The sequence below is a fragment of the Aulonocara stuartgranti genome (assembly GCF_965226115.1).
Source record: "Aulonocara stuartgranti genome assembly, chromosome: 17".
NCBI lineage: Eukaryota > Metazoa > Chordata > Actinopteri > Cichliformes > Cichlidae > Aulonocara > Aulonocara stuartgranti.
Genome location: NC_138953.1, coordinates 1,116,121 through 1,136,511, shown reverse-complemented (window position 1 = coordinate 1,136,511; position 20,391 = coordinate 1,116,121). Strand labels below are relative to the sequence as shown.

General features: G+C 44.6%; 1 protein-coding gene across 2 annotated transcripts in view; it reads right to left on the bottom strand.

Moving 5' to 3' along the window:
- Positions 1-8: 8 nt before the first annotated feature.
- Positions 9-20,391, bottom strand: part of mkln1 (muskelin 1, intracellular mediator containing kelch motifs) — a 29,249-nt gene continuing 8,866 nt past the window's right edge. The window contains exons 8-20 of one of the 2 annotated variants that reach the window (XM_082511613.1): positions 19,191-19,383; positions 18,979-19,095; positions 18,679-18,744; positions 14,123-14,235; positions 13,805-14,017; positions 11,471-11,692; positions 11,255-11,384; positions 8,744-8,891; positions 7,936-8,050; positions 7,177-7,316; positions 6,432-6,534; positions 5,116-5,170; positions 9-4,213 (exon numbers count right to left, since the gene is read on the bottom strand). In XM_082511613.1, coding sequence (XP_082367739.1) covers positions 4,092-4,213; positions 5,116-5,170; positions 6,432-6,534; positions 7,177-7,316; positions 7,936-8,050; positions 8,744-8,891; positions 11,255-11,384; positions 11,471-11,692; positions 13,805-14,017; positions 14,123-14,235; positions 18,679-18,744; positions 18,979-19,095; positions 19,191-19,383 — 1,737 coding nt within the window. In that variant the 3' untranslated portion in view covers positions 9-4,091. The remainder of the gene's footprint in view (positions 4,214-5,115; positions 5,171-6,431; positions 6,535-7,176; positions 7,317-7,935; positions 8,051-8,743; positions 8,892-11,254; positions 11,385-11,470; positions 11,693-13,804; positions 14,018-14,122; positions 14,236-18,678; positions 18,745-18,978; positions 19,096-19,190; positions 19,384-20,391) is intronic. The other variant, XM_082511612.1, reaches the window with a different exon arrangement.

The window sequence follows — 20,391 nt, the reverse complement described above, 5'->3', positions numbered from 1 at the left end:
GATGGCAGTTAGGAAAACTTGAACAAAATACAATCTTTATTCATTATATACAGTACATACAATGCAATACTGCAAGGCTTTCTACACATTCACTGTAATCCAGAGTAGTGCTCACTGATCATAGAGTACCAGCTTTAAAACTCCTGAGTCCCACCCAAAGAAAGACAAAGAAAAGTCGTATTTGGCATTGTGTGTTCTTACAAAGGTGCTTTGAATTAGTCTTGAACACAAAACTAACGCTACAGCCAGTGTGGTGAGCCCTGCATGTTATCAAAATGTCATCATTTTCTTACTTCTTCACATTTCTCCTCGTCCGAAACAGATTAGCAGACAAAAAGAACATTTATTAGTGTAAACTGTTACACTTCCTCAGTATGTAAATTTAGGCCACTTCTGCTGATCCCTGCTACCTGTCTGAGATTAGTCACACATGAACATAGAACAGAGCATCTCCATCCTGGGAAGGCTCCATAGAAGGAATAAAGGGTGAACAGTGAGGAGTCTTGGCTGAAATAACTGGATACAAATTCCACATTGAGACCTGTAGGTGGTGTGTTGATGTCAGAAACTGAAAGGATCACCTCTGTGAGGTCATCAACGTGACCACACACACAGTAGGCCATTTGTTACAAACCACACATCGTTAAAGAACAGCTGACACAAAGTGTGGAGGGAAGCAGCTCGGCTGGTCTGTCCAAACGCTCAAAGACGAAATCTTTGTCTCTTTTGTTTAATCTGTAAAACCAAACATCAACTTTCAGCCTGAAGCACCAAGTCAATGAAGAACTGCCAATAAAATGTAGTCGTTTGGAGGCCGTCTCCACACACTCGCCATCGTTCATCTCTACAGCATTGAAAACCTCTGGCCTTTATGGACACTTCCTCCTCCATGACAGCATAGCTCGTCCCAGGTGTAGACTGGTGAGGCTGAGTTAGGGGCTTAGCTGTCCTGACACCACCCAAACATTTCCAAACTCATCTCTGTGTGGTGGTGCAGTGGCTACGCTCCTATGGACAAACACTTGCTATGTGCTCAGATTAAGATTATTCATTTACTGCGCCTTGTTGAAGTGTCCTACCATTATGGTTGCCAGGCAACCAGAAAACTATGCTGACTATGTTAACAGTTACAAAGCTGGTAACAGTGTTGCAAGTGAAGCTTCCTGTTAGAGTGTATCACTCTATCAACACATGTCAAATGTAGTGCACAGATATAGTGTGGTATCCTCTGAGGCAAAGATAGTAACATCGTCATAGCAGCAGGAAGTCAATGGAAGCAGTTACATGCAGCTCACGTTATCATCACGCTGTTTGGAGGTCGAGTGTGCTAGAATTTCACTCACTGCTCTCATTTTACGAATGAATTTGATTTGTTCATATTTTAAAACACATTTTGGAGCTACAAAAGAATCGAGCAGGCGATGACAAATCCAGGTCTTTGTACGTTTGAAGCACAAAGGAAGCAAGAACACTGCCGTGGATTTGTGATGCATCAGCGGACTAACAGCTCTCCAACACTAAGCCCCACAGCTCAGGAAATTCAATTATGGAAGTTTATTAAAAAAATAAAAACAAACAGAAACGTTCTTAAGGTTCTTTAATTTCAAAATAAGAGCATTATCTATAATTCATGTGTCCAATGAATGAGATTGAATCAAAGATGCCAACTGATTCAAACTATGAGGGAAAGAGTGTGAAACGTAAATTTGGCCTGCGTTACACGACTGTAAAAGAATCCACTCTTTCGTTAAACTGTGCCGAACGTTCTTTGAATCTCCCAGGAAGAAGTCTGTTCAAGTACAGCATACGCTCGACGGACGGTGCTCAAGAGTCCCAGCAGCTGTGTGACTGCGTCTGTAGTGTTCTACTGCATCACAGCTATCAGAAACAAAGCACTGGAAGAAATATAAGCGAAAAGGTTTCCTGTGAAATGCAATTAGTGAGAGTCTGACTCAGTCAGGGAAGACGGCAAACAGGAAGCGAATGGGGAGTAAGCACCTGCATGAGGTGACAGAGAAACTGCAGCTGCCACAGCTTCAGTCCATTTCAACACTGCTACACATATCCAGCTACTCGGACCTTCGACATCCTCCAAAAGCATTTTATCCAAACTTCCCAGCTCAATGTTTTCCTTCCGTATGTGAGGTTATAATCAGGTCTGTGTGTTACACATGGTTGGTAAGAAAGTCTCAGGCGTATAATAAAAATAAGCCGAAGCAGCTGAGGATCAAATTTTACAAACTGCAAATGTCTCCATGATCTGAAGATGCGCCTGTTCGTGGACCAAGGAGTCCTCAGCGAGGCTAATCGCACAATGAGAAGCTTCAGGATCTCCTTCTGTGTTTGTGTGATCAGGAGGTACAGCAGCCGATGAAGGAAGGTTGTGTGTGTTCACGACAACAAAGGTGGGAAAGGTGACCCCAGCACATTATTTTGCCACCTGACCAATCAGCATGCTTTTATGTCACAGACTCTGCTGAACCTAAAGAACAGGGTGGGATCGTTTCTAGCTGTAACTGCAGCACATCCAGGTCAACCACAGGAACTCAGTCAACAGAAGATTAATTAGCGATACCAGTTTGTGCTTCTTTTTTTAAGCTGCTCTCCATTTTCTTGGGCCGAGCCAGCAGCTCGTTGGTTACACGATGAGATTAGTCATGAAGATCATAACTGTAGCCCAGTTGAGTTATTATTAGTGCTGTGAGCGTTGATCCAGTTGAAATCACGTTAACGCCATAACCGCTTTGAAGCGGCAAATCTCCGTTAGCGAGTTAACGCGGCTCGCTCGTTGGGCTGCACGCCACCAACGGGTTAGTGCTGTCCAGCCCCACGCACGGGCGAGCCACGCTAACTCGGAGATTTGCCGCGTTAATTCAGGTATGACGTTAACGTCATTTTAATGAGATTAACGCTCACAGCACTAATTATTATCAGTACAGAAAAGTTGATAACCCAGACTTTAATATTCAACACAGATTATAAGCTGGAAGTTCCATGATCGTATATGTGACTGACTGATAATCAGACCAGAGCTTCATGCACTTCATCCTCCCATTGAAGGAACATGCTGCCAAACTGAAAACACCTTTAGCTGCTCTGCAAAGATCACGGTGGATACCTGCACCAGCACCTCACTCACGTCTCGTTTAAACTGTCCTTAGTAAGTAACTGCTAAATGTGGAGCCACAGAGTGACTGGACCCTGATGTTTTTTTGTTTTTGACATTTGTTGATAAGGATGGGGAGAAAGAGCATGACCTGACACAAGCCCAGGACACGTGGAGCAAATTCCTATATGTATATTTACATATTCTGTACATCCACTCAGAATTCAACGACAGGCCAATCATTTCACTGTTATCAGCCAGTTTTACAGGGATAGCAACCAAAACCTATATACCTATATATTTAATATATATATATTAAACTTTATCTCATAGAATCATTCCTCTATTGTTCCTACGATGCTTAAAACTGCTGACTTTTTCCAGCCTGTGCAGCCGTCACGCTCATAAATAGGGGCAGGTGCTGCAGGAAAGCCAGCTTACCAACTCATTAAAATGACGCTGACATGTGGTTTTATAGGAGAAACAACAAAAAACAACACAATCTTAATTTTTTAACAACTGGCCTCAGATGTAAACATGTGAATGGACATGTGTGGTTGATTCTGAAAGCACAGATCGAAGAAGAGTCAGCAAACAAATGTGCAAATTATTTTTGTTTAGCTTCAACAACAAAAAACAAACAAAAACAAAAGTGATGCGCTGGGCTTGGCTCCTGCAGTCTCCATCAGCAAGACAAAAGGAAAAAAAGCACACGTGTACACGCACACGCACACACACACCCTCAGGCTGTTGTAGAAATTTCACGTATTCAACAAGGACAGCAGTGTGTGTGTGTTTGCTGCCCTCATCGTCATGGTAACGCAGCCCGTGATAGCAGCAGATCAGTGGGGTGGAGGTGGGTGAAGTGTGATCCCACCAGCAGGGGGCGTTCCAGAATAGAAAAATAACTGGTCTCTGTCTCCACACGGTGTGTGCGGCTGGGCGTTCAGTCAGAGCAGTGTGGCGAGCGGCAGGCTGGGAGGGGCTAGAGCGTGATAAGGTCTACCAAGTTGCCCTTAGGTGGAGTCATGCTGTCTGGGAAGAAGTTGACGAGCGTATCGAAGAGCTGTGTCCGCTGAGCGTACGTCTGGTCTATGTCTGAGAAACCTGAGGGGGAGAAAGAAAACGCAGGTGAGCAGAGACGCATGTGACGCATGTACAGAGCAGAGCGCCATGCTTTCTGCTCCTCAGGCCGGGTCTAGAAGATGCTGACTGGAAACCATCTGTGTAGACTCAATGCACAGAATCAGGCCTCAGCACACAACCTCTCAAAGTAATCATGTAGACACATATATGGCTTTACATCAGCCCTCTTTTGTTTATGTGATGTAGTTTGTGAAACACAGACAGGAAGCAATAAAATATCATTTCAGCACCTTCTTGATGACGTTTGTCACAAGCTGGTTTTAGTCAGTGTGCAGTGAAGACAGGCTGTACAGATATCTGATAATCCTGCACCTTCATCAACCTGAACAAAAGTGCTGCCTGAAGTGAAATACTGAGGTTTTGCAGACACATGACTGGTGACCATGTGACATTAACTTGTCCAGCATTTGGGACATGTGACAATCAATGAATCATTCTCCAGAGACACGGGAATAACGAGGGGAAAAGAAAGATTATTATCCAACAGACTGAGTGGCTGCTGGAGGTGGATGGCAGTCGCTGGTAAAGCTTCAGTCTCACTGTAAACCAGTCAGTGACCCATGGTCCCATCCCATGGTAACCACCCGTCTCTAGGGAAAAATGCCTAACCCCTACTGGTTGGCAGAGTCTTTTCTACAAACACTGGCACTCTGCGCAGGAGTGGAACTGTGAAACGAAGACCATTTGCCTTCAAAGTAAAAGTTGTGCCTCAGCGTTGCAACCAACTTGTTTCATTAAGTGCAACTTTTACTCTGAAAACCTCTCCACTTGCAGTTTCTGTCACACTTTTATAAAGACTATAAACCTGATGGTTCCCATGTGTGCAGAGCGTGAGCTTTTATGAACTCTGAACAGGTTCTTACCAAGAGGGATGAAGTCAGAGCTGGACTTGAAGAGCGCCGAGGGCAGCAGCTGGAACTGAAGCACACAGAACAAACGTCTGAGTCACTTTAACGTTCAACAGCAACGAACAAACAAACGCACTGATCAGAGTCCTGCTGCAGCAGGTGCTGCGCCGGTCTGAATGCAGATGAGGGCAGGATACACCTGAGCTCACGTCTGTCTACACAGACTCAACCTACCAACTGCAGCAGAGGCTTAACGCCTGCATTACTCACAAACCAGCAAGTGTTTAAAGCAGTGCTGTCAATAGATCGTGATTAATCGCGATTAATCGCAATTACTTGATCAATAGCCTGGCTGTAATTACATTTTTTCAACTTTATATTTAAGCTTGTAACTGACATTTATGCAGTTACAAGATACTAATAGGGAAGTATACACTAATATATATATTAGTGCTGTCAAACTATTAAAATGTTTATGCAGACTGATCACAGGGGAACTGTGGATTAATTTGGATTAATGATTAAACATCATTTATTTTTATTCTATATTAATCACGTTTCATTTTGCATGAGCAAACAGACTCGAGAAAAAAGGGCAAACATCGCACTTAACATGTTGAACATTCATGTAAAAACTCTGTAAACATGTATCCTCTCTCTGTCTGTCTTGGGGAGGCTTCACGTGCTTGAACGAGGAACCAAAGCTGTGTAAAGGTTCTCAGTGATGTTAACAGGTCTGCAGTTTGTTCCGCGTGGCGTCAGTCGATGTGTCCGAGGTCGACTTCCTGAGGCCCCGATGCTCCGCGAGTGTCCAAGCTGGGTGAGGCGTTAGCCAAAGTGCTAGCAGCATCCTGGCTAACGTGTGCTTCGAGTCAATGTGATATTTTAAGCTGGAAGCGCTTCGGTGAAAACAGAATTCCTTCTTGCACAACGTGCAAAATACCTTATGTGGGTCGACTGTTCCTTCTTATTTTTTTAATGCTAAATTTCCCACGGAGAGGGCCGAAGCGCGTTTATCATCTTCCACATCGAGTTGATTGGTGCAGCTGGCCGTCACTACACACCAGCTGCCCCGTGCGCATGTGCGCAGCTGACTCTACTTGGACAAACTGCCCGAAATGCCTTTATAGAAACATTGCAGGGATTCTGAGTCGCTCTGCACTCCAGGTGTGTTAAAATTGTAATCCTGTTGCCCGTGATGGCGGATTAATATTAACACGTTAATTTTGACAGCACTACTTAATATTCTCAGTTTTATTATATGCACATATATGAATGCATTAAAAGACTGGATTGTATACAAACGTAGACGTTTAAGGGAAATCTTGTACCTCTTTGGTCTCATCCGGGTCTGTGTGGTCTACAGTGAGAGACAGGTCGTTCTGGAGATACTTCAGTGCACTCAGTGGCTCTGACTGGGCCTTTTCTTCAAACCTGTGAAACCAACACACAGTGATGGCATGAATACCAACAGAGGAGGCTGCAGTTACAGCTACTGGCAACTTGATGGCAACAGAAGCAAAGCAACTAAGTGCATGCTAGATTCCCAAAGGTGCTAGACAGGAAGTACTCATCCCTTCTCACACAGATCTGCACCTCTGCATTGCTACTGCTACAGTTACACTTACTCTTTTTAACTTTACGTATGCAAATCATGTCACCACAGTCACAAAAGCTGCCCCAATTTATAACTTTATAACTATAAATGAAGCAATTTAAAAAAAAAATCATATTTATTGTTAGTTTATCCCGTTGGTCACAGTGGGAAGAAAAAAAAACTCTTTAACAAGAAGAAGCCCCCAGGAGTGCTGGGCTCATGAAGAGGCAGCTCTCTGCTGCAGCCGGCTGGGAGTGAGAAACAGCTTATATGTGAAGTAAGAAATAATATGAAAGTAGAAGAAGAATCTCAATAATAAAATCATTTAGATCGTGAGAGAAATCCAGAAGATTCCACGTTAAACTTGATAAACGGTTCACTTTAGAGGTGGAATACTTACTGAGCATTACTGCTCCAAGGTAAAGGGTTCAGGGTATAGACTACACTGCTGGCTGCTGGTAGCTTTTAAAGGCACAGACCTGTATTTTCTGATGAGGTATCTGCAGTGGCGGAGCAGGTATTCCTTGGAGGGCCGACACAGTTTGAGGGACCAAAAGTCATCCAGGCGCATCTTAGGAGAACAAGACTTCCCGGGGTTTCCCCCAAACAAGTAATGCACCTGCACACACACAAACAAGGATAAGATACATTTATCATTCACTCTTTAGTATGTTTTAGATATGTGCACAAGATAAATCCGCCTGTTGGTGTCTGCCGTATGAATAAAACACACCGCTCTCATCTGAATTTAGCTTCTAAAATACGTGTTGATCTGATCGAGCTGTAGGCCCGATGCAAACGAACCAGGCCTGTACTAGGCTTCGTTCCACTCCACTGTTAATCCACACTTCCTTCACATTTACCTGCTGTCTGTTTACACAGGAAGTCTCACTTTTACAATACAGTTTGAAGCACTTAAAATAAAAAAAGGTCAGACTTGTTGTTAGGTTAACATCGGTCAGAATGTCAAAGGGAAAAATGCTGGACTTCAGTCAAGCTGCGCAAATCTAAATTCTGCAAGTGACATAGTTGTTTGTTCATAGTGATTCTCCTTCTTTATTAAGGAAAAGGGGACGACCTACAAACAGTTTAAAGCATCATTAACTGAATTTTTGTTTTTTCACTGTAAACATTTCAACTTTGCAAGCACTGAAATTCTACGCAAGCGCTTCGTGTTGCCAGATGTGTGAACGGGCAGTGGGAGCTGGGCTGTGTTTGTGTAATACAGTGTACATTACTTTGTGCATCTCATCGTAGACCAGCTGGTGAGCAAAGCGTGGACATGGCTCCTCCTCCTGCAGAGCCTTGCTTGGGTTTTCTTTCACTGCCTGATCGTTCTTATACACACAAGACCTGAGCAGGAGCACACACACAACTTACATCAGCGGTAAAGATACACAACACTTCCTGAAGCCCTCGGGAACAACTGTTTGTTACAGCACAAACACACATTTGTGAGAAGCATTACTGACAATACTGCATTTCCAAGTCCTTCCAGTCACATTAACCCACAACTCCAACCTAAACCTGAATCATAAAGCCAAGTGTGAAACCTCAAACAACCATTTGATCGAGTTAAGAAAAATGTTTACGCCCCAACGTTTAAAAGTTGGCTGTCTCAAAGAGATGGGAGCCGCTCACACGATGCTGCAGGTGTCTCACTGAAGGATTTCACTGGACACAGAGTACAAGAACATTTACTGAACTCAATGTTCAGGAACACGGAGGCCTGCAGCCTGTTCTCACACACACACACACACACACACACACACACGCACACACACACACACACACACCTCTCAGGGATTACCAGCGCTGTGTGTGGAGAGGTCGTGAAATACTCTGCAGTGGTGACATTTGTATAGAAATGTTGAGTGCGAAGCGCATGCGAGTAGTGTTTGCATGCATGCTCTGCTGTGTGTTGTGGTGAACATCTTGGCTACAAAGAGCTGGTGTGTGAAAGTACTTCCTGTGAGTGTTGTTGTGGTTATGATCAGAGGAAGTTTTTAGTAGGACGAAGCGAGTGTTTATCTCTCCGTCTCCTACCAGTTGTTGCGGGCGATGTCGTAGATCCAGAAGGAGTTGCGCACATTTTCCTCGCGTTTGTCCTTGTCTTTACTGAGGCCAGACAGGACATGGATCTCGTTGAGTTCAGGGTCGATGGTGGCTCTCTGGGTGAAGCCCGTCATCGGCACTGCATACACAAGCGGAGCAAACAGACGGTCAAAGACAAACACATTTACCTGCAGGTCTGATTTAGCTAAATCAGGTCAGGGTTTCAAGCTGATAATAGCAAAACTTCTGTCTCCACAAAATGAAAGAAAGCGGCAGCGTTAGGGGCCATCAAAGAAAACTACTCGATAACATAGCAACGAGCACCATGGCAACAAGGACTGACACAGAAAGAAACAATGAACAGCATGCAAATGCAGCTCGGTGTGATCAGACATCCCAACACACACGGTTGATCTTCTACGATTACAGCGGGCTAAAGGATCGAGCCAGGTTAAAACAGCACGGGGGCGGGGTCTCTGCAGATCAATGATTAGAGCGAAGCACAGGAGGAACTGTGCACGGTTATGATATGAAATCCTAACGAGGAGCTCGAGTCTGCCTGCAGGCCTGAAGCACACATCGTTTACATCTTCATACTGCGCCATTTCATAAAATCAGGAATTCAATTAAAACCACAAATGCGGAGTTCTGGGTCAGCTATAACAAAACGTTCACACGTTATGACGCTGGCAGGTCAATCTAATGCAGCGCAAATGTCCAGTAGAAACAGTAGCCACAGCTCAGCTCACAGCAGCAACATGACTCCACTGTCAGCACGGCTGCTTTTCCCTCCCTGAATCGTCCACACGATGGGCAGAGCATGAAATAAGCTGCTGACAGCGCAGCACTCAGCTGACTCAGGATGAGATGCTGTGGTGCTGATTTCATTTCTGGAAAATTACCATTTAAATGTGTGAAATTCAACTGATCGACTCAACAAATGTGTGTTTAATGAATTATTAATGGTATTTCCGACAGAGCAACAGACTGTAAAGCTTTGTGAGGGGAGCCAATACTGGGTCAATGAGTAGTAATAATATAAGTTATTTATACCTTTGTTCCTTAAATTTTTAAACACATATCTGTACTTTGTACTCCTTAAACAGGCTCGTATACTTTGGCTTTTGACTGGACTTCTTTCAGGTCACTGGGCCTTATGAAAGGCAGGTGTGTTCAGGTACGAATCAGCAGCGGATGTCACACAAACACAGATGAAGAGTCGCAGTCAGGGGTCGGCCGGTTTGGAGTTTTGGCACAACACTGGAAGAAGTGCAGATGTGCAGATGTTGTGACTGCAGTTCAGCATCTAGTTGGCGATACCGAAGAGGAGCGTGCATGAAGGGAGTGACGTTTTCTGTTTGTCAGGTCATCGTAAATGCAAAGTTTCTATCAGCTCAACAAACATCAGCAAACACACAAACCAACACGACCTGCCTGCACCGCCCTCAAAAAAACCCCCAACCAAACAAACAAAAAACCTCCAACAACTTCAAGAACCGAATGTGTTAGCTTCACCCTGCAAACTACATCTGTTATAGTCGACAGTTACCAGTCAGCACAACAGGACAAGCTGGCGTTTCAGTGCTGAGCTCACATCAACATGAGACGTGTTTGGCTTCATAATCAAATCCTTTCGGTTCTTTCCTGCTCACATTTTTCATCAAATCATACAGATTTGATGATAGCTCCAGCAGGGTAAGACAGAGGTAAGTGGTGGGTAGACAAGGTCTATTTATACTGGCTTTGAGGTGAAGCTGAGACTGTAGCAGACATTTTAGTCGATCTGGCAGGAAGTGTCTGAAGAGTGGAGGAGCTCCTTAACCAGACAATCGTCATCTCTGTTCTGATAGCTCACAGAATCTATTAGCCTCGATCATTTTATCATATTGTTAATGTAGCTGAGTCAAACAGAGCCCAGAAGACTACGAGGCAGCTACCACAAACGTGCAAATGAATATCTACCACGAGAGGAGTGCTCTCAAACAAAGCTGTAGGTTTTTAGTATGAATTTATCAATACGTTTCAGAACTGAAGCTAGCGAGCTAGTTTAATAAAAGGGTGATATTTGTTTCCAGGGATGTGTTCAGTAGCGCCTCGTTTTCAGGGTCGGGACAAACCCTTAATATACGCTTAAAGTAGAGCACTGCCCTGAATACAGGATCTGTGATTCCTCTAATAGAAAACAGCGAATGCTCCTTTTCCAACGGTTCCTCGGCTCAACTTGGTTTTCAGGGTTTCTCAGTATAATACCTGGTACCAGCTACGCTGTTCAAGTGAACCGAGTCGAGCTGACACTCGGTGACTGATGAGGGACACCACTAAAATCTAAATCACCACTTTTGAAACCCGGCAGTGTAAAAAACTGATGAGGTCTGAAAATACGCTACGATGATTACAGGCCACCTGTATTTGTTGTTACTGATAGCTTAATCTGTGTCGTCTCTCCCTGTGTGCAGCTCTATAAACCAGTGGACCTCACCATCCAATATGAGATGTTCTTACCCATCCCAGAGTCTTTCTTGGTGCCATCAGATATGATTTCTACGTGATCTCCATCCACATCGTAACTGAAGAAATCATTGAGGTACGTCTTTGACCTCTGACCACCAAACACGTAGAGGCAGCGGTTCCTCTGGCGAAGAAACAGAAATAATGGCCGACATTAAAGTCAGTCGCTGACGGGATTGTCCTCAGAAATAGATCCAATGACGCACTCACAGTGTGGAAGAGCATGCAGTGCCCGATACGGGACTGAACATCCTCTGGGCCAGCGTTGCACGAGTCCTCCCGCAGGAGGCTCCACGTCCCCAGTTGGCAGTGGTAGGCGTACAGGCCGCTGAACTGCGGCTCCGACGTCCGGCTGTCATCCACGCTTCCATTACACGTCAGGATCCGACCGCCAAACGTGTAGATCATGTGCTTCTCAGAGTCCATGCACATCTGCAGGAAGAGCAGTTTGTCACTGTTAATAAAAATGCATCTCTGAGCTGAAACTAATTTACTTTGATTTAAATGCTTCAGATTAAATCAAAGCTTCCTTCATTACATTTTCTCCATTTGTTTTTTTGAGTTGAAGCTTTTTAACTGCCTTGTGTTTTCTTGGACACGACTCAGCTTTAAAATCATTCTGCCTAACAAATGTCCAAAGTGGGGATGTGTGCGACTACACGACTACTCGATTGCTCGTTGCTGTTCTTACGAGTCGTTTAACTAACTGTTGAAATTTAAATTTGATGCCCAATGCTGGTCAATTATTGTCCTAAATGTTATGCAGACATCTGCCACCAGATGGCGCATCGTTGTTTAAAAAAACTAATCCGTTAATAGGCTGATATTTTTGTTAACACCATCAGAATGAGATGGGCTCTCTATTAGTGCTACTCCTCCACATCAGGAGGAGACAGCTAAGGCTGTCAACTCCTGGGTAAGGCGTTCAGGCCCAGCACGTCCTACTGGGAGGAGACGCTGGAGAGATTACACCTATCGACTGGCCTAGGCGATGTTTCCCAGGAGGAGGAGGGCCCAGAGGGAAGTCTGGGCTTCCTGCTGCACCCAAGATCCAACTTCAAAATAAGTGGGAGCAAATGGATGGATTCAGATCTATATTTGGTATATTTTAATAATAAGTTAAGCTCTTCTGTAGTAACACACTTTCATATCATATTTTAGTAGAACATGTGCTGTTGATAATGCAGGATGTGAGGTGCTGCGCTGTGAAGCAGCAAGAATGTGGAAAATGGTTTAAAATGCTCTTGGTTTTCAAGTTTAACTTGATGCCTGAACGTTTCTTGGTCGCCAGCAACAGCCCTGGTCCAAAGTGACAAACATCTGCCTTAGTTTCACCCCAACCCTAAGGTGACATCTTAGAGCTGCTTTTGGATGATGTTAAAAATAGTTAAGCTGCAGCATCTAAACGCTGCCTCTCAAAGAGTGAGGAGAGCACAGCACAGACAAGTCTCCACTGTTGCTGTGAGGTCACGTGTGCGTCACAGCTTTGTCGATCAAACAAACATGAACGCCAGCAGCAGCTACAGAGTATGACCACAAAGAGCTGCTCGTGTTTTTCAGCTTGGGCTTAGCCAGGACTCAAGTTGACTTCTGCTGGAGCTAAAAGTGGCAGCAAGACTAAGCCCTTTCAAACCAACGCAGCAGTGAAATGAAACCAATGTATATTTAACATTAGCTGTGCCACTTTCCTTTATCTGACATACACAAGGAAACTACACAAGGTGCACCTACCCTTTCCCCCTGTGGTCTTTATTTATGTGCAGGTTTGATGAAAACATTTTTGAATCCTTTTGTCTCGTACGCAAGGAAACGATGCACCGAATACAAGAGTTGTATTTATTTATACGTCACGGGGTGAACACCTAGTGCAAACATACTTTTACTCCACGTACATGAAGGTTGGAAATGTTTAAAAATGTGTGAACAAAAATTAAAGACATTTAGAGCTAAAACTAAAGATTTGCAATTACTAATCAGCTAAGGTAAGGCTTCTCCTTGAGCTGTTAAACTTAAGCCAGGTTCAGACTACACACAGCCCCTCCATCTCACCTCCTGTTGGTTCAGGAGTGGAGGCCCCTGTTGTGTCCGACAGTGTTCGGACACAATGGACAAACACGAGGAAGATGCAGTGAGTACACGTATTTAAAGAACTGGAGTCAACTAAGCAACTGACGGGGGTGAGTGGAGCTGAGTGTCAGGTCTGATGTGTGACAGAAGGTTAGCAGCAAGAGTCAAAGGGAAGGTGCCCAAGATGATGGTGAGACCTGTTATGATGTTTGCTTTGGAGACGGAGGCACTAACAAAAAGCAGCTGGAGGTGACACAGTTGAAGATTTTTGTTTTTGGAAGTGACAGGAAGGAACAGGACTGATAATGATTAACTCAGAGGGACAGGTCAGGTCGAGTTATCTGCAGACAGAGGAGGAGGAGGACGGCTTAAAGGTTTAGGACATCTACAGAGGAAGAACGGTGAATGGACGGGACAAAGGATGTTGAATATGGAGGGAAAGTGGAGTGTAAGAGATCGTTTTGCCTTTGCAGCTACCTGGTGGTCAAACACCAACTTTGGCCCTCCGTCGGCCGACGTATCCTCGCTTAGTAGCGTCCAGGTGTTGGCGTCTATGTCATAGCGGTAAAAATCGCTCTTCAGCGACTTGCTGTTCCTGACACTGGAGTCCAGGTAGCGGCCCAGCGTGTAGATCTGTCGCCGCTGTGAGTCGATGCACATCTTGTGGCATGAGCGAGCACTCGGACCACTCTGTTACACAGGAGACATGCTTACACGTGTGTCTAACATGCACAGACAGTGATTTTTCTTTTCTAGTCAAAAACAATCAGAAGACACTGGTGAGTGTTTGATCACCTCTTTCTCTGTGTCTCTGGAGATGCAGGCCCACTGGTTCTCCTGCACACTGTAGGCCCAGAAGTCTGCCAAATCCTGCGTCCCATCCCAGCCTCCAAACAGGTACACCGTCTCTGTGGGTTAGAAATGACCAGCACTGAGCCTTTTGTAACCATGCTCCTGCAAACAAGGTTGTTGTTTTTCCCTTAACCTCCTACGACCTGAACTCTTTCAGCATTTTGAACGTGTCTTTGCTATTTGGGCTGATTGGGACCTAAAGAATGTAAAAACAAAGCATCACCAGATTTTTACCTAATTTTTGTTTCTGAGAAAAATGAGATCCACATATGAGGACATTTGTTTCAAATTTTGATAGAACAGTGGCAGCATGATGTCCTTGTAAGTGGATATCAGGCCCTTGTAGAGAGAAATTAAGTATTTTGGTCTAGACGTCCCAAAATGTGACGTCCACATATGTGGATGGTCCTAGGAGGTTAAATAAGCATCTGTTTTCTTATTGTACATGAAATCAGAAAAGATATTATGTTGCAGTTCACAGCACCCACCATCACAAGTCTCTGTTCAGAACTACGTTTTATCAATAACACATGGTGGTGGGGGTTCAATTAGTTCAATTCAATTAGCAGGAATTTGGGATTTAAAGTGCTTTCAGATCACATTCCCCCTTTGAAGTGACACACTGTGTGGAGGTAAATATGACGCTCGTGAAGCAACAGCTTTGTTAAAAAGCCCGTTTTGTGCCAGAAGGGCGATTAAGCAAAAACATAACAAAAGGTGACGGGAAAGAAAAGGAATATATGAGCAGGGTGTTTATAAAACACTGGTTTCACCATGAGATCATGATGTGCTTGCTTCATACAAAGTGGAAATCCCCTATTCAAGTTCTTTTTAAGCATATCAGCATCTGTGGCAGTATATGATGTATATGACCGAGTGTACATAAGCCTGGAAACGGCTGCAAATGAGCACTTGGAATGAGGCAAATATATGTAATTATATCCAATAATTAATAATTCTGCCATAAAGCAACATTTGAAAGTCCATAACAAAAATGTTATTTTGTATCATCATCTAGAGGCCGAGCTAAAACTACAGAGCAAATCAACATTTCTGCAAAAACAGCCTCCGTGCCTTCCTGTCAGTCCATCTTTTTGCTGACTGCAGGTCTTGTCAGATGAAGGCAGCTAGCATGACATGAGTATGATTGGTTTAGTTTGGTTGGCACCATGGCACCGTCATTCACCTCCTACATCGTTCCCTCTCTCACCTGGAGACCGCTGGAAGCACTGTGAGAATCATGTTCTTTGATTTCTCCAGTGCCTTCAACACTATTCTTCCCTCGGTTCTAAAGGACAAGCTGGTGAACTCTGGAGTGGACCATCACCTCACTACCTGGATCCTGGACTACCTCACCGACCGACCACAGTATGTGAGGACTCAGGGCTGTGTGTCGGACAGGGTCGTCTGCAGTACGGGGGCCCCACAGGGAACGGTTCTGGCTCCGTTCCTCTTCACCATCTACACTGCAGACTTCTCCCACAATTCCACCCAGTGCTTCCTGCAGAAGTTCTCTGATGACTCTGCAATAGTCGGCCTCATCACTGATGGGGACGACAAGAAGTACAGAGAACTGACACAAGACTTTGTGGACTGGTGCCAGCTGAACTACCTCCAGATCAATGCCAGTAAAACCAAGGAACTGGTGGTAGACTTCCGCAGGCACAAGCATTCTCCACTGCAACCATTGAACATCCAGGGTATGGACATTGAGGCTGTGGACAGCTACAGGTACCTTGGTGTTCATCTGAACAATAGACTGGACTGGACTCATAACTCAGACGCCCTCTACAGGAAAGGGCAGAGCAGGATGTACCTGCTGCGGAGACTCAGGTCGTTTGGAGTGGAGGGCCCACTCCTGAAGACCTTCTATGACTCTGTTGTGGCTTCTGCTATCTTTTATGTCGTGGTCTGCTGGGGCGGCAGCATCTCTGCTGGGGACAGGAAGAGACTGAACAGGGTGATCCGAAGGGCCAGCTCTGTTCTAGGATGCCCTCTGGACCCAGTGGAGGTGGTGAGTGACAGGAGAACGGCGGCTAAGCTGTCATCCCTGATGGACAACGTCTCCCACCCCATGCAGCAGACTGTGACAGCACTGAGCAGCTCCTTCAGTGGGAGACTGCGGCACCCACGGTGTGGGACGGAGAGATTTCGCAGGTCTTTCCTCCCCACTGCTGTCAGACTCCACAACAAAGACTTTAACTGAACAAACACACACATCCACACATGTGCAATAATACTAAGTGCAATAATCCTTTCTGGCATCGTTGTATTTTTACTCAGTTGTATATAGTATTTGTATTTGTATTCTATTTTTATCTTATTGTATATTTATTTTATTTTATTCTACTGTATATAGTATATTATTGTATTCTATTCTGTACAGCTGTGTACTGTATTTATTCTTATTGTATTCTAATTTTTGCCTCATAACTTTTGCACTGTCCACTTCCTGCTGTGACAAAACAAATTTCCCACGTGTGGGACTAATAAAGGTTATCTTATCTTATCTTATCTTATCTTATCTTATCTTATGTTTGCAATGCAAACTTCGACCAGCTGGCGTGGGAGCTGAGAGCTGCTGACATCCTCAGCTCAACATAAGACAAACTGGTTTCCGCTGACATGTTTCAGGTGTTAGTTTGTATTTTGTTAATCACATTATTAACTAGGGCTGTTCGATGTAACGATATATATCGGATGACGATATAAAAACATCTATCGTTTCATTTTACGCTGTCATTTGTTTCATGGTGTCGCAAAATAAACTGTTTACAGTAATATTTGTTCATGGTTCTGATGTCACTGTAGTGGTTATATTAAGTTCTTAAAGTTCTCTCTTTCTCTTATATTTAATATAACCACACTACAGACGGACAAGCGCCTGTTTTTATGCGTTGTCGTTAGCAACAACGACGGTAAAACCATCACGTGTCCGCTTGTTTATGTTCCACATAAACCTTTCACAATAAAGCTCAAGATCCTGTTGAGACTTTTCAAAATAAACGGAATCACGTGAAAGAGCAGATTATTTACGGATGAGAAGTAAAAAAGAGCCGCCAGGTGCTAAAAAAATAAACCTTAGACTCAAACGTTAGAACAGGCTTCTCCCCGCAGCACGCCGTGTAATAAATACTCACAAAGAAAACGGCGCCGTTACAACTTATGTCTAAAAATGTATCGTTTCATGTATCAGTTAAAACACTCGACTCAGCTACACGACGCCCAGCAGGAAACACTTCACCTACCTGAGATTCACAGAATTTACAGAAAATGTTACATGTTTGTGATTTATATCGTTATCGGACGACAGATGTCTGATATCGGGAGATGAGATTTTGGTCATATCGCACAGCCCTACTATTAACTGCAGCTTTCCACGTGTCACGCTATAATAACTCCCACCATGTGGCAACTGTCTGAAAGGACTCGAGGTTCATGTGATAGAAATATAATTTTATATGGTATAAGTTTATTGTTAAATTACTGAGTAAAATATATTCATCAACTTTGTAAGTGTACTGTTAAATGTTAAATCTACTGCATTCTTTGTATTTTGCCTCCAAGCAGCCAGACTGTCATTTTTTAAACTGTTGTCTTGTGCAAGCTTTCTAAAAGGTCTTCCAGAGTTTTTCTTTGTGTTTGTATTGTTTCATGTAAATTGTTGTAATGACAACAAAATGTCCAAACCAACAGGCTTTACTGAAACACAATCAGTGCAGCCTCCCACACAACCACAACAAATGCTGCATATCATCCAGAAACCTCAGGAAAACCCTGGATAACCAAGTGTTCTGTCCCTTTGTCCCTCTCATGCCGTAAACATTTACCAGATAAGCTGTGTGTTCAAATAGAGAGCGGTTCATCATAACCAGAATGTACAGTACAAATCCCAACAGCCAGTAAAGGGACTCAGATCAGGGGCTGTGACGCCATAGCTTAACTGGTCCTTCCTTGTGTTTAAATAAATAAAACAAACTGACAAGAAATTCTAAATAAAATAAAATAACACTAATTACGAGAATGTAAACGATATCAGGCACCGGACAGAGAAATCACTGGGAAGTCCTGCACCACGACTCCTGTGGTGGGACACAGAGGTCAGTGTGTGCTGCCTGATGCAGAGCAGAGATGCTGCCTTCTCCCAGCTCATACACGAGCTGCAGACACTGCATCACTCAGTCTCACATACACACACTAACAATGCAGGCTTCTGTTTTTCCTGGCAGCCAGCAGGGAAGTACACTGCCAACAATGTTGTCAGATCCAAGGGTTAAAATAAATTAATTCATTAAAAAGCAGCGGTGCGTCTGTCGAAACAAAAGCCGAGATTAATGTGTTTTTACAAATAGAACGGTTTGGTTGGAAGGAGAACGTTCGAGGTGGGGGAACTGTGGAGGGTTCATTTGATTAAACGGCAGCAGAGCTTTGCGAGCTCAGTGTGCATAGGTGGACGTGAGTCATAGCCAAGTCATAACAGTGCGCTGTGTGAGTCTCACCAGTTTGGACGTCAATGACCATTTGATGTCCTCCCCTCATCCCCGGCCTGTTGTCGTCACCGTCACCTGCAAAGAGAAAAGAGGATGGAAAAGACAAAGATGGAGTGTGAGCGTGGGGGGGACAGACGACGAAGCAGAGAGGTGAGGCGTGGATCAGGCAAAATGGGGTGGAGCGAAGGGATGGGCGGGGCAGCAAACAGACAAGAAAGACAGCGCTGCTTTAGACAGGTGGCAAAGTTGTCAGCATGTATTGAAATGTGTGATAAGCGGGAACATTTCCCACTGGAAAGATGGGCTCACTGTTCATTTCGTCGTGGTTGATTTCTTGGGCGCTTGTACCTTTGTTGCATTTGGGGATGATCTGACTCCACCTGGGCTTGTACTCCTGCTGGCTGATGTACTGGTTAAACAAGCCGTCTAGCAAGAGGACACATGAATCAAATATGAGAAAGAAAACAAGCGTAATCCCATGAGCATTTCTCTCAGTCAGAACAAACACTATGGCTGCATACCTCTCACAGCTTTGTCTATCAGCTCCTCACAGGCATCAAAGTCTCCTTGCAGCACCAGTCGGTCGTGCAGGTGGGTTAGCATGGGGTGCTCCAGAGCTATTCGAGTCTTCTTCTGCAGCGACTCGAAGGCCTCTGTGTAGTTATGCTGTCGGAAGTGCTTCAGGCAAAGGCGGATGGCTTCCTGTTCTCGGTACTATAAGGACATGATGGAGAGCAAACTGATGAGTTCAACTCACTGCACGAATGCTTGGACCACACCCGACTCAGCATCAGGTCTATCAAACACGTGTGAAACCAAATGACACTGAAGGTTGAGTATTACGCCTCAAAGCTTTTTTTAAAAACAAAAACACAACGCAGCGCATGATGCCACCAGTCTAGTATTTTACATTATGCTGCCTTCACACGTATATGAACTCAAGCGACGTTCGATTCTTAATCCATACGGTGGTTATGAGCATCGTGTTCCAGAAGCGCATTCGTGAACTCAGACACAGTGATGCTGGACGAGGCCTGGCTCCCAGTCTCCACTCCAATTCATCCTAAGGGTGCTTTTTTGGGGTCGAGGTCAGGATCTGTGTAGGCCAGTCAGGTTCTTCCACACCAAACTCCCTTATCCATGTTCCAACAGGACGGCGACATCCCCAACTGTTCCCACAAAGTTGAGAGCATGAAATTGTCTAGAGTGTCTTGATTTGCTGAAGCATTAAGAGTTCCTTTCACTAACGGGCTGAGCCAACAGTCCCACCCCACAGTCCCCCTCCACCAAGCTTCACACTTGGCAAAACGCAGTCAGACAAGTAGCATTCTCCTGGCAACCACCAACCCAGACTCATCCATCAGATTGTCAGATGGAGAAACCTGAATCATCACTCCAGAGAACACGTGTCCGCTGCTCCATAGCGTCTAGGGGTGGGTGCTTTGCACCACCGCACTGGATGCTTTACAGTTGGAGGACTAGATGCAGCCGCTCAGCCATGCAAACACCCGACAGGTGTAGCCTGCCAAAACCTGCAGGATACTGTTGTTCAGAGCAGCGGCTACTGTCGTCCTGTGCACGACTAGTTCATATAGTTAGTTAAATGTTTCTGCCATTGTTAAGGGACCGGTGTATCTGTGCATTGGTCCTACACAAAGCGTGTGCACTGAACCATGTTGTGGCCGTGTACTGTCACAAGGAGGCAGCATCAAAAATATATGG